Source organism: Drosophila subobscura, chromosome O (genome assembly GCF_008121235.1).
Source record: "Drosophila subobscura isolate 14011-0131.10 chromosome O, UCBerk_Dsub_1.0, whole genome shotgun sequence".
NCBI classification, from domain to species: Eukaryota; Metazoa; Arthropoda; class Insecta; order Diptera; family Drosophilidae; genus Drosophila; species Drosophila subobscura.
This window is the reverse complement of record NC_048533.1, coordinates 20,113,940-20,131,684: the sequence shown is the minus strand read 5'-3', so window position 1 is coordinate 20,131,684 and position 17,745 is coordinate 20,113,940. Positions and strand designations below refer to the sequence as shown.

Genomic DNA, 17,745 nt, shown 5'->3' with positions numbered 1-17,745 from the left:
AATGGTATTCCGCATAATAATTTCAATTTGCGCATGAATATTTTTTTCCACTGGATGCAATTTTAAATTTCCCGTCCCGTAATTATATTTATGCAAATGCGAAGCCCCCGTACCCCCATCCACCCGCAGCATGTGTGGGGTAGTCTGGGGTGGTCTGGGGGTGCCTGTGCGGACATGAATATGCGTGCTTGGCAAGCTTCGGGCAGAAGATAATTTTCATTTTTAATATGCTCTCGCATGCCCGGAGTTTGTACATTAAATTTATTTATTGGCGCAAATATTGGATCGGATGCCGATGGCTCGGGTCTTTTGCCATTTGCATTATTGCGGCTCCTTCTCCACACAAAGTGCACACATGTCTATCCGCACTTACGAGTAAATATGTACATATGTACATATGTACGTGTGTACATATTACATAAATATATGTAAACTCCTACACGAGTCTCTGTGTGCATATGTACATACATATGTAATAGAAGCATTCCAATATCTGGCTATGCTTAAATTCTACTTATATACTAGACATGTCTATGATTAGAGAGCTGTTAGAGTTTTGTGGGTTCATCTTCAATCATTTATGATTACATATACATATACATATACATACATATACATATACATATACATGTATGTACATATGTATAAAGAGATCTTCCCAAGGATCTATATTCGATCTTTATCCAAGAACCCGAAGAATCCAACTTAAAGCTGGAAAATTGTTCAGTTGGTTTCTACACTTATTGGTGGAGTCAAACCTGGTGCCTGAAGAGTAGAAGCAAGCACACAGTCCCCTCGTCGCCTCCCTCTTGTGAAATGCCAAAGTTGCAGAGGCTGGGTGCGAGCTGGAGGTGGAGTGGGAGCGGGAGGCGCTGCCTGTTGTTTGCTCAAATGGAATTTCCAAAGTCGTTTAGCTCCTTATTTTTCTCGTTTCGCTTTTCTTAAATGCCATTTTTTTCCATTTCGTGCGTTCGCATTCGGGCAGCTGCCGCCAACGCTGCCGACGTTGCCGGAAGCCGATGCTGCTGCTGCTGCTGCTGCTCCGGGGGTGGCTGTGCGGAGTTCCTGAGTGGAGAGCAGCGGCCCGGAGAGCGGGAGAGCGGGAGAGCCGCATCGATGGCGGTGGAGAGGAAGATGGCTGGTTGCCACGCCAGAACCCACCCCTAGGTCCGTTGTTTGCTTTGCCGCATTTCTTTGGCAGCCAACTGTTTCTCCTTTAGCCAGCAGCAGCCGCAGTGCCGCATCGTCTTAGGGTCTGAGATGCCATTCGAATAGTTTGCTTAGGTTCATTTTCTGTGTGTGGGCCGGGCAGGGGGACGAAGCGGACGAGGGTGGTAGCGGGTACGGCCATTGTTGCCAGAGTGTGCGCTCGTAAAGAAGATTTATTGGGAAGACGAGCGCGCGTGCGTTTTCTTGGGGCGCACGTAGCCAGTGCTGTGCCACAGCAGCAGCGGCGGCAGATTCCATTTGGCCCCAAGCCGGGAAATAGGGTTTGCTCTTCCGTTGCTTGGCCCACCTCCCCATCCCACACCATCACCACGGCCCAGCAGCTTACTAAATTGCTTTTTCTGCTGGGTGAGATGAGGTCTGGAGTCTCAAGAAAAATTACTTTGCACACCCGTACCCGCACACAAAGCTGTACACACACCCACACACACACACACACACAGCCGCAGTGCTCGAAGATACTAGATCTGCGGTGGGTAGGGGGGGATTTTCCTATATCACATTTCTCACATCTGAGACTAATGCGATTGTATTTTTGAGAGTTTTTCTAATTTGCATTTAATTTTTTGCAGCTGTTACTGTCCCACAGCCGCCTTTAAGTCGTTGAAAATTCTGTGAGCGTTTCGCCTTTAGCTTAACGACGCCCCATATTGAAAGATAAACATTTGAACGGTCGGATTAAGCTCCCCCCGAACATTTGGTATGCAACAGGATGTAGTCGTTAGCTCGGATATGGCTACCATTGGAACTTGTTAGAACTCATGCTCAGGTAGACAACTTTGGTCCAGCCACTTGGTAGCGTAAGCCACAATCTTATCCACTTATAGCTTACAATTTGTAATAATAAATAAACTTAAAATAATTAATAATGAGTACAATTGCACGAGCAAGGGGTATGCCAATCCATAATTTGTTAGGAATAATCGAAATTCAAGTGCAGACTTGCACCTAGATGTATATTCCATTTATGGAAGAGTGTGCGTCGAAAGAAACATTGTAATTATAGAAATTAGTTACAGTGCATAATTTATACGAATGCTTTAATATTGTTGCTGGTTTGCCAAGGACGCGCCATTATGCGTAGCTATTCAATTGCAGGTTACCCTAGGCAAGGTGCTCATAATTTTTTGCACTTGCTAAACAACCGCAGCGAGCCCTGCCAGTAAAAATTCGACCAAGGTTAATTGGCAGGCACATAAAAAGAGAGAGAATATTTCATATTTCACGGCAATGAGCTGGCTTGCACTGGGGACTGAGAAACCCCGAGCTGACACAAGGTGCAGCACAGTGGGATGGTGCTGCCAAGAAGGTTGTGTCGAGTCCTTGCGCACAAGGTCCCCTCGCTGCCGGGGCGTAAAAAATACTCAAGAAAGTGGGAGAGTGTAAAAAGATGCTGGAAATTATTCTTGGCATTTCCCACAAGACCAATAGAAGAAAATCGAATCCAAGTCACGAAGTGCCCGGGGCAGGAGCAGCACAAGGACCCAGTACCTGGCCCGGTTCCACTTTCTTGCCCTGCTCTGCCCTGCCCTGCCCTGTCCTGCCCTGTGCATATCGTTTTTCTTTCTTTGCCTGACTTTTTCCTTGGCGCAGCCTCAGCCACCGCGAGCAGCATTCTTAATCTCGTTTATGGCCTCGTACATCCTTGGCAGGGAGCGCAGCTCCAAAAAGGCAGGCGTGGTGGGAGGACCAGGGTCCTTGGTCCTGCGGCGCCGCTACAACGCCCATTACAATAAACAACTAGGCGCTGGCGACGCCGTGACTGGGGCGGGAGAGCTGGAAGCACTCCATCCTGCGCCCGGCATGCCGAACCGCGTATCGTGTTGGTATCTTCGGATGTCCTTTTGCCATTTCCGTTCGTTGGCAGCGGAGCGGAGGGACGCGGGCGAGCGCTTTTTTCGCCGCCTTATCCTTTTGGGATTTTGCGCCATTATCGTGAATTGCTTTTTGCCCAAATTATGTATGCCCCGAACACGAACGCAAACACGGCAGCAGCAGCAGCAGCAGAAGCTTTAATGTTTTGTAAATTCACATAAGGAAACCATTATCACCTGAAATATGAAAGCAATTTTCATGCATCCTTTCGGCTCGGCAACGTTTCCCCGTTTTTTCCCATCTTTCTGCCCTTGGGTCGCTTATCTTCATGTGTTTCTGCTTCGAGCTGGCTTGGCTGCTGTCCACGGACAAATCGAAGCAAAAGTTATCAATATGTGGAGATCAATCCAATTGCTGATGTTTGAAATAGATTATTATCCCCATTATATTCTCAAATCTCAGCTGCAAAGATGGTGAACAATTTGATTCGCTTAATTGTTTAACAATTCGCTGCCTAAAATAATTATTTGAAATAGTTATCAAAATTCTAATTGAAATATTCAATCGACAGACGTGGACAGCCTTCTCCCTCTTTAAGAAGTAAACAAAATAAAACCATCTGGAGTAGTTTTCGTGAATTTTCGGGTCTGTGTACTCAACTTTGGACACCTAATTATATAAACTGATTTATTTCTAAGAATGAAAGATTTTATATCCATGGAAACATCTCCCGACGGAAAAATGACAGCCACTCATTGGTGGTCCAACTCTCCTCCCCCGAAACGGAGCCCGCCGGCTGTTGTCGTCTGGTGCATGGATCTGCTCCTCTCTGCCACTCTGGTGGCCTCAAGCCGAAGAGGACGATGACGACGACGACGACATCGTCTGTATCTTGGCTCTCATCTTCGTGGCCGTCGTCGTCTTCGACGCCAATTGCTGGGAGCATCGTTTGGAGCCATTTCGGTGGCCATAACAATTCTCGTAATACTTCGGGCATCGCCGACTAAACGATAATCGCGCGTAAAAGCGCCACTAAAATCAATACGAGGAACAGTCGGAACAGCGCACAGCGAGTGGCTTTCGGTTTCACCTTCGTTGGCTCTGGCTGCTTGCCGTCCTTCTCGCCAAAGCGCAGCCAAAGAAAACTTTCCTCCACACAAGTGGGCGGTTATGCACATGCGCTTCTCTTCGGCTCCTCTGCCCCGGCCAAGTAGTGGCCGTGGGCATGGCCAACAGCGTCTTAAGGCGAAATGAAGTCAGCTCGCACAAATTGAGTGTATTCGGGGTTTATCAGATGCGAATTTCTATCTACATACATATGTGGAAGTACATGAAAACGGACCTTCTTTGAATGAAGAGAAACTGATGAGACTAAGTCTCTCTGGGATCCATCGAAAACGGCACAATATTTGGTTATTGTTATAGATTTGTATAGTACATCGTGGAGGCATCTGACAACTGGGAAGCTTAACAAGTTTCATCTCCGATGGGATCTTCGGACTGTCGATTCAATTAGCGAATGCAACTCATTATGATTCAATTTGAATGCTCTTTGTTCATTCCTTTGTGAGCGTTTACTCGAATAATTAATTTTTCGTTTCAGGCAAGGAAATTATACATTTAAATATCCGTCGAGCAGTGCACAAGCAGGCGAGTCACCTTAGTAATTAACGATCGAGGAACGTAACCCAGCTCGAGCCGAACATTTTAATCAGCCCCTGGGACTGGCATGGCCACATGGCGGAGTCCTCCATTAATTTATGCCCCAGCGGCATGGCGATCGGTTCGGAGAACCCAGCGGGTTAGGTAAGCGAAATGAGAAATTTATCAAATTTATTGGGGGGAATGAATTGAGATATAATTCAAAGGAATTACAAAGGCCAGGACCAGCCACCAAAATGGAGGCTTAAAAAAACACTAAATTACGCAGGAAAAAACACAAAAAACAACAAAAACAAAAGCTGTAGTCCCAGCCCATTGCCAGGCATCTGTCTCTGTCCCGCCCGCTCTGCGATTGGCCCGCTCTGTCTCTGTCTCTGTCTCGGCCTGCTGCCTGCCTCTGTCCAGAAGCAACCGCCGACGACTCACTTGGTCTTGGACTCCGACTATGTCTCTGGCTCCGAGGCGACCTCACGCTGCGCCCGTAATTAAAAGTCGTAAACTATTTTTACGATGCCTCATATATTTGCGGCCACAGAATGTCAACCCAGCCAGGGGCTGCTCCGACTTGGTTCGATTTGCATGCGGAGCTCGTGGGAAGGTACGCGCATCTGGCCATCGCTTCGGGTAGCTATGGCGACAGGTGAGCAGACGCATTTGTTGGATTCAGCCAGCAATTGAAATGATCTGAGAATCTACACAGTTCTTGCTACATACAAAAGAATGGCCATCGAACATGACCATGAGGGGAAATGGCGACTATCAGGGGCCCGTTTATCTCAATGAGCCGCAGGGTCAGCGACGGGTCTCTGCGTTGGCGTCATTGCAGTGGCTCATTAATTGGACTTAATGGCCGGCTAAATCATGTGACAAAATGCAAATTAATATTTATACACTCAAGTAGCCAAGCATGTAGTCGTCCGACTGGGAGTCCGCCGCTCTGGAACTGGATTCTGCTCCCTCGCTGGGACTCCTGCCAGCTTCTGCCCGCCCCGAAGCAGCTTTCAGCGTCTACGGCGCATAAATTCATAAATGTGCCACGACTCCCAATGAATTTACAGTGTAAAACATAACTTTTAATTACGCGAGCATGGAAAAATGCGCAGAAAACAGAAAGCGTCGTGACTTCAGCTAAGTGAACGCCCAAAGATACGCTAAAGTGAATTAATATCCAGCAAATATCCGTTTATAAGTATACGAGGAAGCGGTTTGTTTTGGAATATCTACAGGAGATTTCTCAACAAACAATTACAGATTAATTTCAAGAGAATTTAAGATTTATTGGCAGACATAATATGACTCAATAGTCAGACTCGTCGCTGCTGGAATCGATGGATGGCACGTTCCTCTGGTTCATAAAGCCCCCAAGCTTCTGCTGGATCCTGTGGGTCGTCAGCCCCTTGGTTTCGGGCAAAAATATGATACCGTAAATGCAGACGAGCAGCGAGACGGTGGCCATCAGAAAGAAGACGCCCGGCTTGGCGAGCCGGTACTCAGGGCCAGATCCGTACCACATGACCACAGCGAATGCGGTCAGCCAGTTGAAGGTGGCACTGAGGGAGCAACCCAGAGGCCGCATTGGCGTCACGAAGAGCTCCACATTGATCAGCCAAGTCAGCGGGCCAAGGCCTGCGGTGTAGGCGAGCGAGCACAAGGACATGGAAACCAGGGAGGCCCACGAGACGCTGTTCTCATGGTCGGTTATCAGCTGCAGCTGGAAGCAGATCCCCGTGTATATGGTGCAGACGAAGGTCACGAGCGAGGTGATGATCAAGAGTGGCCTGCGCCCGGCCACGTCCACCAGCATGAAGCAGACAAGAAAGCCGCAAACATCGGCCACCGCTAGGGCAGCAGAGCACTCGTAGTTCAAGTGCAAGCTGAGCAGGATGTTGATCGAGTAGAAGATGAAGACCGTGGAGCCGCTCAGGGTCTGCATGATGGTCAGAGCCGATGCCCGGCAAAGGCTGCGCCTCGTCTTTTTGCGCTTGAATCCCAGCATAATGTTCTGCTGGAGTGCAATTTCGCTTCTCGTTCCCTCGATCGTCAGCTGTCGCATCGCTTTGCGGGTGTCGTACTTCTTGCCACGCAGCCAGCGCAGGCACTTATCGGCCTGGGAGTAGTTACCGCGCGAGCAGTAGTAGGAGGGTGACTCGGGGATGAGGAACTGCAGCAGGCAGAGGAGCAGCAGCCCCACGTTGACGATGTTGATGACCCACAGGTCCAGGAACGGGCTTATGGCGTAGCTGTAGATCACGCCCAGCATGAAGGCGCCGTGGAAGACAGAGACCAGCGCCCCACGGTGGCGGATGTGGCTGATCTCGACGGTGTAGACGGGCACCACCACGCAGAGCGCACCACCGCACATTCCCTGCATAAAGCGTCCCACGTAGAGCATGTTCACACTCTGGGCGAATATCAGCATGCTCCAGCCCAGCCCGATGGGCACCAGCTGCAGGATCATGACCCTCTTGCAGCCCTGACTCTTCATCAACAGGCCCATCGGAATGCTCCAGGTTGCCGCTCCAAGGGTCAGCAGGGCGCACACCCACGTCCACTCCTGCTTCGAGGGCGTGAAGCTGTACGCGTCGTTGTGCATAACCAGCGCCTTGGCCGGTGCCGACCAGCCAATGGCGATGCCAAAGCAAAATGTTCCAATGTTGCCAATCACCGTTGCCAGACACTGACCCGTATTGTCTTCGCCCATGGTAAGATCACTGATCCTAGATGGCACGGAGGTTAAAATTGGTTTGATGTTGGGCTCAACTGGAGGTGGCGAGTCATCTGACGGAGTCTCTGCTGCCTGAGACGTTGCAGGCTCTGCTTCAAGGGTGTTTCTCTTCGACGAAGGCTGTGTTCCAGCTTCCTTCTGGCCAGACCACCCAAGCACCATAATTTTAATCTTCTCTCTGAGAGCAGCACTGGAAAATACACATAAAATAATAAACCATGCGTACCATGAGCATTTACCTGTAATAATACTCTAATAAGAGAGGAGCACCAAATAAAATACAGAAGGAGGAAGCGATTCGAGAGTTGGTATTGCTCGGAGTAAATTCTGATCATTAATTGACACTTGCTCAAAATACTACTCATTAAAACTTCCCTCTCTCAACAAAAAATTTGATAACTGCCCAGACAGCACAGCAAGTAATTATACAACTCATTGTGGCCACTCCCAGGGAAAGGACCCCCATTGTAATCTGCTGAATGGGAGAGGCTCTAGGGGCGAAGCGAACAATTTACAATATTGCATTTCTAAATACCATGCTGCCCGGATAAAGTACCAGGCGGGGGGCAGGGACTGAGGGACACCAATTCAGCAATAAACTGGCATCTGCAAATATTTGCTTGCTTCCAGGATCAACAACGAGGGAGATGGAGAGAGATACTCGTATGGATTTTGCTTTCCGTATTCGCATTCGCATCCGGAACTGTATTTTGAATTTGTGCGAGTGTCTGTCTGCTGGCAGAGTGCAGATATTTATGCGTATTTGATAGCACTAATGGGCCATTAAATGCGTACGCAAATACACACACGTACCCATCCACCCACACATCCACACACACAACCCACAGCCCACATGTGTGTTTGTTTGGATGACTAAACGAGCTTGTGTGGGTGCAAGGATGAAAATGTACCTAAGCGAATCTAAATGGCATCGGGGGCACCGAACATGCAAAATCATGTACTCGTAAATCTGCTTAATGCCGGCAGCCTCCGGACACACCGAGAGACTCCCGACCCCACTGAGGACGGGAGCTAAAGCAGGATCAGGTGCCGGAATGGGACTGGGAATGGGGCGGGGACGGGGATGGAGCACAGAGCCCACAGAACGTCCACCATGTCATGGTGGATGCTTGTTTACCCCCGAGAGGAAGTCGAATGTGGAAGTCGGGTTCGGTTCGGGGAGTTTCGTAATGGAACTCGATGTGTTCCGGCGCGGGTGTGGCTGTGGGTGTGGGTGCGTGTGTGGGTTTGCTGGGTGGGTGGGCGTAAGGTGCTTTCGAATACGTATTACGCAACTAACGAAAATTAACGTTAATAGCCCTGAGTATCAAAATAATGGCACTCGCCTGTTGGCTGCCTTCGCTGCCTCTGCCTCTACCGCTGCAAGGCCGTTTTTGCGGATTGGATGGGTCGTCCTCGGAGCTGGGTCTGTCAGAACACCCCACGACGGCCATATAAATTTCAAAAACTCATTCCGGACTTAGGCAAAACGTGAAAATATTGTTACGACCTCTTGTGCTCTTGTGTTGCTGCGCTCCATCGCTACCCTCCATCGTTTATGTGCAGTGAGACTCGCTCCTTTTCCTTGGAACATATCCCGGCCATCGAACTAAATTAGATTTTAGTCGCAAAATTACGATACTCGAGTAGTTAATTGAGAAAAGTGAAGCAACGATTTTTAATGATGTTGTCGCTGCTGCTGTTGGCTGTAGGAAAGCAGAGCTGTGCTGTCGTTTGGGCACCGGGTTTTCTAAGCAGAAAACTCATTTGAAATTTATTCGTTGGAGGATGGGTAGCAGAATGTTATCTCGCGAAATTCTAATAAAAAGAAATGTCTGTTAATATTTTGCTAAATTGATCACATGGTTAATATCTCTTATCTCATTATATCATTAAAACATATTTGTCAAATTTTCTCATTCTAGTCCTTGCCGCATCGTCAAAACTTTTGTGAGAACTGGTAGAAGCAGGTTTAACGGATGAAAATTCAGGTCATCAAAGAACCATTTAAAAAATAAATTGTATTAATTTATTTATATGAAAAATAAATATGAATAAAACATAATTACTTCTTCTGATATATGTATTATTTATTTTTTGTAGTCGCTTTACTGGAACCAAGTTACGTGAACTTTGTGATGAAACTCCTTACATTGCCCTTTTCCGTGTACCTTAAGGAACGGTCTGTTTTCAAAGACTTTTTGCAGAACTTTCTTCATTCAAGGAGGAAGATATTATATTAAAATATTTACATATATGTACAACGCATGTATGTACATACATTCTACATACACATGTGTAAGGAAACGCAATTCAGTTTTAAACAAAATTGAAATTTCCACCACCAAGCGAAGGAGGGAAAAGGTCGGCACAGAATTTTGTGAACTGTGCGAGTATGTGCGTGTATCGTTAATTTTTATTGGAGAGCTTTCGAGACTCCCTTTCGCATTGAAATCGAATGAAATTCAGTTGGTGGGTTGCTTGTTGCTGGTGAGCTCGGGATTGGGCTGCCTGGCTGGCGGGGACAGGATGGGGCGGGAGGAAAAAAACGCAATAAGCAGTTAAAAAATACTCGTAATTGCAACGGGGCCAAAGCCCCTCGAGACTGCCATGGTGCATGCCCCATATGAGTTGTTATTGTTACTGTTGCTATTGTTGCTGCTGCTGCTGCTGGTGTGGAACGTGCGCATCGACTCGATTTCGATTCAGAACATCCTCCAGTGGAGGACAACGGCGGGATGATACTCAGCGGACTCGTTCCGCCAGAAATTCATGAATAAGAAGATGGAAAATTGCTTTCAGAGCCGCCTGTCCTTACAACATTTGTAAAAAGTTATCAAAGAAGGACTTTTCCTTTTAAAGTTGAGTCATCGATTAAGAAATAGAAGGAGTGCACAAATTAATATTATGGCTCATTGAATTTGGCTTTTTGTTCATGATTCATTGGAACCATTTCAATAATTTCTTAAAAGCAAACCTTCAATGGAAGTACTCCAACTTCAATTATTCTTCCATACTCTTCACTTTCACGGTAACTGGCGGATACTCTACAAAATGGGTTTCTAGATAGTCTTCATTAAAGTATATTTTCTTCCAAATAGTGTTAATTGTATGAAAGATTTCTTCCGTTTCCTGTTACAAATATTGCCAGATAAAAGCTTTAAGAAATAGTATTGCTCTCCTCTGAATATTACTGCAGAACACTCGTTATTCGGCCATCTCCCAAACGCATTGATTCCATTCTGCTGCCCTTCCCTGCGCTTTCTAGTTTTCCTTTTGTCCGTTCGTTATTGCCGTAATGTAGTTGGCTCCGTGCACGGGGCTGTCGGGGCTGTTCTGTTCTGTTGTTGGGCTCTGGCGGCCCTTGTTGTTGTAGTTATAATGGCTAGTGGCATTCTGGACGCTGGGAGCGGCAAAAATGTTTCACAAATGGGTTCATATTTTGACGTTTAATGTAGCGAAAATGAAGCTGGGATTTATGAAATGTGCACGTTGCCCTCGCGGCCCGTCGTCATCGCCTCTGAGTCTCGCAGTCTCTCGGAGTCCTTCGCCCTTGCCCTTGGCCGGCGGCTAATATCAAAATGGAGAGCGCAAATCAAGAATCAATTGCATTATTAGAAGCAGTTCGGAATCGCTGGGGCGTGAAAGGGAAAGTCTGCGATGTCAGTGTCTACACAGGTCCTGCAAGACAGAATCTTAAAGATTGAAAATTTCCCATATTTTGCGTTGAACTCGGGACCTGCCACCGGTGTCCTTTATGGCCAATAGCAATGATGAAAACGCCATCCGATGCGGCCCGAAGTTTGCCTAAATATTGCTAATCGACTGCCACGGGCACTTGAGGCCAGCAGTTACCAGGCTCCCCCAGCTCGTCCGGGCCGCCAGGGACCCTGCCGCACGCCGGGGATCAAGTAAATTGCGAAAACTATGTGCAAGATGGCCTGTTATTGCAGCAGAAGCGCTTGTAATGATGACTCTAAGTGTCGTTTTCCTAAGTGTATTACCTATAAAAAATTTATACAAACATGCTGCTGAATTACACGCCCCGAGCTCGCTCTCCTTCCCATTCCCACCACTATCCTGAGGGGAGACCTAGACCGAGAGCACCGTCTAAATAGACAGAAAGAAACCTCAGCCTCATCTGCCCTGGCCCTGTTCCTGGCGGCGATAAGCAAGGTGAGGCCCGAGCGTCTCGGCGATAAAATGCAACATTAAGCTGCTGATTTTTTCCTCCCCTTTTGCGGGCCAGGGGACCTGTATCCTGTACCCAGGCCTCGAGTGGCAGCAGTTCATTAGGGTAACATTTGAACGGCGATTGCAATTGGGTACGAAAAGGTTATTGAACGTCTTCGGGGTGTCTCTACCCGCGAAGCAGAACAGGAATAACGATGCATAAATATTAATAAGTCATTATGCATGCAAATGTCTCAAATAAATTCCCAGTATGCACAGACATACATTTTTATTTGTTTCTATTTTTGTGTAATCAGTCTTACGCAGAAGTTTTCTTAGGCATCGAACACAGCCAAATACTTCATTGCTGAGTGTAGAGGATCTACAATTTTAGGCTGAAGAAATCTATTTATATTATGAGTTTTAATCTATCGTTCCAAGCTGGTTTTTACTTTGTATAAATGTTGTTTGAGTAATGCCATTTACTGCTTACTCTTCAACAATATTCTCAAGTTACTTCGCTAAAAATAAGCAATTTAATGTGATTGCAATATGCAGATTTATTTATTGTGTTTCCAATTAAAGTAATAAATTTCTTTAATAAAAGAAGAAACGAAGAGAGCGTAAGAGAGGGGCATAAATAAACCAGCGAACTGGTTCCCCGATATCCGGCTGCATCCTGCTGGGTGCCCCGTGCTGCCTGTACTTGTCCACAAAAGCTCTCCGTCTCTCCCTTGGCGCTCGTACTTTATGCTTACGGAGAAATTAAAATAAACGCCAGCACGAGATTTATTCAATGTGTGTATTAAGCTGCGCTGTCCGGACAACGGCCACGAAAAGGCAACCCGCCACCATCACAGTCAGTCTGCCTCTCCGTTCCATCGCAGCGACGGCCATCACGACGGCGGTGGCAGAAGCGCAGTTCCTGGCCATTTGGGGTGATATCCGTAATGGCTGAGCAAGGGACTCCGACCACCGCCTTGCTTTGTGTTGGCTCTGCACACACGCGCCCGTCCTTTGTGGAGCGGAGGTTGATGGGGGTGGGTGGGTGGTTGGTTGATTGTGCGCTGCTGCTGCTGCTGCTGCTGCTGGATTTAAATTCTAATCTAACGGGAACAACGGAGCAGAGCTTGGAGCGCCGGTTGCGCACTTATCCGGCATGGCGGTAATAGCTTTATCTGCCGATAGAATTATGGCCACCCGCCTGATTCATGATCCAGGAACGAGTCGGTTCTGGCCTGCCCTGCGAATGGCCGTTGGCCCCCTGGGGATGGCCTCGGGCAGGAAGCGATGGCATGGCCGTTGCCATTGGGAAGCCCGGTTGTCGATTTGAATGGAGAGTGATGTGCAGTGTATCGGCGCTTTTGTTCTGCTCAAATGGTAAAAGGTACAGTCCGTCCCATGCTGACTTTTTAATTTATAAAATAAATTTTCTGTTAAGAATTCAACATCTGATTTTCATACAACTTCATTTAGCCATAAAGTTTATGCAACCTGTCCATATATGAATGTCGCAGACTGTATCAGTTCTAGGCTGATCGACCGTACTGAATTTGAAGCTGGATGGGTGGCCGCCACATGCCTTCTGGTATCTACACGCGCGCCAGAGGAAATCCTGTTCGCCATGGAAGACTCCCCCAAGGAGGCGGCGAAAGAGCAACATGGAAAATCGATATCAGCAATGGCAACAGCAACAGCAGCAATGACAGCGACAACGACAACATGGCCACCAGCCACCAGCCACCCTGACATGTGCCCGGGACCACCAGGCACAGCTGGGGGATGTTTGTTTAATTTTCCGCAGTGCAAGTGATGAAAATCTATTGAATGTGTGGCTGGACCCCGGCCACTGCCGAAAACTGCCAAATCTTGTCCGCGTCCTGTGAAAATATTTACTCAGTGCAGCAGAAGCAGCAACACGGAGCGCGGAGTGACACGGAAGCCCCATTGCCTGGTGAGAATGAGAACGGCACGTCTCCTGACTCACAATCTGCTCGGCAGACCCTCTGCTGGGCGGGGCGACAGGCCGCGAATGACACGCACTCGCTTAAACTGACATTTAATGCCAATACAATGACAGTTACTTTAATCGTGTTTGGGTGCTGCTACAATTTATGTTATGGCTGTAATTGTTATGGCCAGAGCGAAGTGTTCCCCAGCATTCGATTTGTGGATGAGATTTGATAGGTCTGGCAGGCCTGTTGAATAGAGTCTAAGAGATTATTCGTTTGTAAATATTTGAATATTTTGGATTGGTAATATACGAATATAGGTAAATATTAAATTATTCTAAGGCAAGATCCCATGCAATGCTAATAGTCCCTCGCGGAGGGCCTAGAACCCGCTCAGTTTTGAAGTTCGCTCCTGTGCCTGAAACTGGTTTCGTTGCTTGTTTTTCCATCGACAAACTTTAAAGTTGGAGTGGAGTGGGCGAGGGGGCACCGCAGTTTGTCCACATGCCGCTAGATGGCGCGCGGGTCAATTTAGTGGAATTAATGGAATTGGAATTCATGGCGCGGAAATTGAATTTATGTGCCGCGCCGTGCTGGGCCCGAAGGCCGTCGGCACCAGAACCAGCAATCGCAGTGGCAGAGGCAATCGGTTTTTAATGCGCCATTGAACCATACGAATCGACATTGTTGCGATTTCCAGCTTTGGTAACTGCAGCCAAATCGAGACCCAAACGGAGCCGAGTCTGGTCTACGGAATCCCTTAGCTCGCCAAAGTTTTGTTGGCTGAAAGTTCACTTTATTCTGGATACTGTCGGACACACTCGTAAATAGCGAAGGGGCGCCGTGCCGCAGGGCAGTACGAGTAATTAAAAACACGTTTTGTCCTTTTGGGCCCCTCTCCTGCACCCCACTCCCGCCCTGAGTGGCAGAGAAGTTGCGGCATTTCTCGCATGCCGCTGCATGGGAAAAGTTCGAAATAAACTTCTGTGGCCCGGCAATCCGGACAAGCACGGCGGAGCAAAGGGATAGCCGTGATGTCAACGTTCGTGCCTGGTTTCGCATTCCCTGCCTTGATTCGCAGTGCTCTGTTTTACGTTCGTACCTTTTGTAACAGCTCCTGGCTCACCTTTCAGGCCACGCCAGTTGTGCGACTTTCTGGCAGTTGATTAACGCAGACCAATCACGATATGTGGTTCTCCCTGAGTATTTATTTCGGGTCGCCTGTTAGTCATTTCGCTGTTTCGGTAAGCAAAAGGATTTGCAAGGGGCAACGGGGAATGGCGAAAAATGAAGAATCGATAATCAGGGAATGTTCAGCATAAGTGAGGCTTTAAGCCCGAATCTTCATAAAATTTACTTTAAATATGTACTACAATATGTTCCTCCCCATTCCGTAATTTCATGAGAAATTTCTGTTAATTGCAATGGGCAACGCTGTAATGGTAATGCACTCGACAGATAAATTTATTAGGGGAACTTTGGCAAGAAATTGATACTCGTATTTGGTCAAGTGCTGTGCCATGCGGTCCTGGATCTACGCCAAATTGTGCAAAGTTGCGAAAACTTTGCGGAATTAATTTGTTAAACTTTCCTGATGGACGACGTACTTACTAGGGCAAGGGATTAGGGCAGGGACAGGGGCAGAGGCAGTGTATATCCACATATATGTACGACCGCTAAGACCGCAATAAACCCACATAAGCCCTGGTTTGTCCTGGCCGGCCCCGGGCTAAATCCAATCTCACAAATCACATTGATAAAGCGCCAGCACGCAACCCCTTGACTTGAACCCTTTTTCAGCAGCCCATCAAGTCATCCGAGGACTATATGGATACCGTAAGCCTGCTTTAATTACGCTTCACCAACCAGCCCCCGTTCCTGGTCCCAGTCCAATCACGAAGTCGTTCCGCCCACACCAGACCTGGCCTGGGAGTGCGACGAGAAACATGCGACACAATTAAGCATTCATGGCTCTGTGTGAGCTTAAATTTTGACATTTTCCTGTTTGCTTTGGCACGCACATCGGATGCTTCTGCAAACGGACGGACGGACGGACAAACGGACGGACAGACGTTGGATGCAGGGTCCGCAATCAGACACACGTCCTGTCCCTTTTCGACGACCTGATCCCGGCGACCATTTTATAATGTGTGTATAGCAGCTTAGGGCACCCGGGAGACCCATTGCCGCCGGCACTAAACAATTTTATCATTTTTAATCATCAAAGTGGATTTGCTGCGGGGTCCCTGCGCACCATGGTGGCCGAGGGCCAGGGCCAGAGCCATGGCGACACTCTCGGATTAAAAACTCATATTAAGTTATTATCGGGCGGCACATACGAGTCCAGGAGGAAGCTGAGTGGGCGAGACAGACACCCAACCCACACACTCCCACCGAGAGAACCAGAAAAGAGACAGCGCTGAGAGAGCTGAAAAATTCATGAAATTCTAGGGAATGTCAAAAGATGCTCGCTGCAAATAAAAATTCATTTCGCCGAGTGCCACAGCCAGACAATGTATAAAACATTGTCTGCAGATGCGGGAGAACAAAGGATGGCTGCCAAATCGGTCTTGGGCTGGGCAAGTGGCTGAGACGGAGCACGAGCAGCAGGAGCTGGGCTGGCTGGAGTTCGGGCTCATGGTTAATGCATGATTTAATGTAATTTCGATGCTCGCACGCATTCTGCAGTCGTCGGCCAATTTGGCAGCGCATCAACACGCCATTTGGGAATGGTACGGGAAAGGGAAGGGGAACGGGAACTGGAACCTGCACTCTCCCATCGCTGTCCGATCAGGAACAGGCAGCTCCGTGCAGACCGTCTATGCCGCGGCGGGCCATTGCACATATTTCCATTAATGGCCGCATCCTTGGTGGCAAATTGAAGTCGGCTCCAGCCTCGCATTGTCGTAACTCAGCCCCGATGGCTCCTCAACTGCCATTTATCGCCTATCGCATGATGCCAGAAGTCTCCATTGTTTGATCCTCTCCAAAGTGAATTGCTGCTGCTGTTCCTCATGAGATTTCAACCGTTTAATTTTAATGAGCTGGGATAGCCACAAAACGGGCCTCTTGCCAGCCAGATCCCAGTGATATAATGAGCATGGACTCTGCTGAACGGAATGAAATTGGCTGCTTCAATTACAGTCGGTAAGGATGTGTTTATGCTAAGCTTTGGTCAGTTAAGGACAAAGTGATTGCTTTAAGAACAGAGTTTGTACATTTTCTCAGGTGATTGGTTTCTGTTGAAGAGAGAGGAAAATCTGTATCACTAAAAATGTAATTACTTGTCAGCCTCGACAGCCTTTAAGTTAAATCCCTCATTATATGTATGCTGAGGTAGACTGAATTTATGATGGGGAATGGGTCCTTTGAGAGTTTTTAGCACCAGACTTGAATGTGTTTGCTTATGGCTGGGACTTCTCAATTTCCTCCACCAGCCGCAAGTGCATCTCTGCCATCCCATGGCCCGGGTTGCAGGGTGGATTGGGAGTTTATATGTAAATATCATATGTAAAGTGAGCTCAAGTCTGCTCATCCAATCGCCCATTTCCATGGCCGGGGCTCACGTTTCAGGGTAAGTAAAAGTTTCAAACACAAACACTATAATTGCTGCACGTCCCTGCCGGGGCCCGGGGCCCAGGGCCCAGGTCCGACCAGAGCCATTAGGTTCGTAGCCGAACTCCGTGAGTGCGCCTGTTGTGAGTCACAGTTTTAGAATTAAACCCCGAAATGCATAAATCGCCGTTAACCGCAAGAAACTTTAGCCTTGGCTTGACTCCAGAATCCTCAGCTTCAGCTTCAGATACAGATTCTGCTTCAACTTCAGCTTCAGTCCGGCGTCCCCAAAGGCCCACAGACAGCAGAAAGGCAGAAAGCCAGAGAGGCAGAAAAGCAGAAAGAGCGGCGGCAGGATGATGGCCGGGCACAAAAAGTTGCTTAATTTAATGTTATTTGCGTTTTAGCATATAAAGAATTTTGTGTCTTAATCTTTTGACTCTGCGGCGAGCAGGAGAGCGAGTCGACTGGCTGCCTCTGGAGGCTTTGAATATGCTAGTGCTATTTATGCCCGGTACGTGAGTCTCAGTCGCTCCTTGGCTCTGGCTGCGTATCTGTGTTTGTCGTGACTGACTGCACTTCGGAGCGAGCTCCACACACACACAGACACACTCAGCTCTGAGCGAGCACAAAAAG

At 47.9% G+C, this 17,745-nt stretch overlaps 1 protein-coding gene across 1 annotated transcript; it reads right to left on the bottom strand.

Annotated features, from left to right (window-relative positions):
- Positions 1–5,976: 5,976 nt before the first annotated feature.
- LOC117896568 (glucose transporter type 3) lies at positions 5,977–7,606 on the bottom strand. Its single transcript, XM_034804969.1, has one exon. It carries the CDS (start codon positions 7,589–7,591, stop codon positions 6,002–6,004), a length of 1,590 nt encoding a protein of 529 aa, XP_034660860.1. The 5' UTR covers positions 7,592–7,606; the 3' UTR covers positions 5,977–6,001.
- Between the last annotated feature and the right edge of the window lie 10,139 nt (positions 7,607–17,745).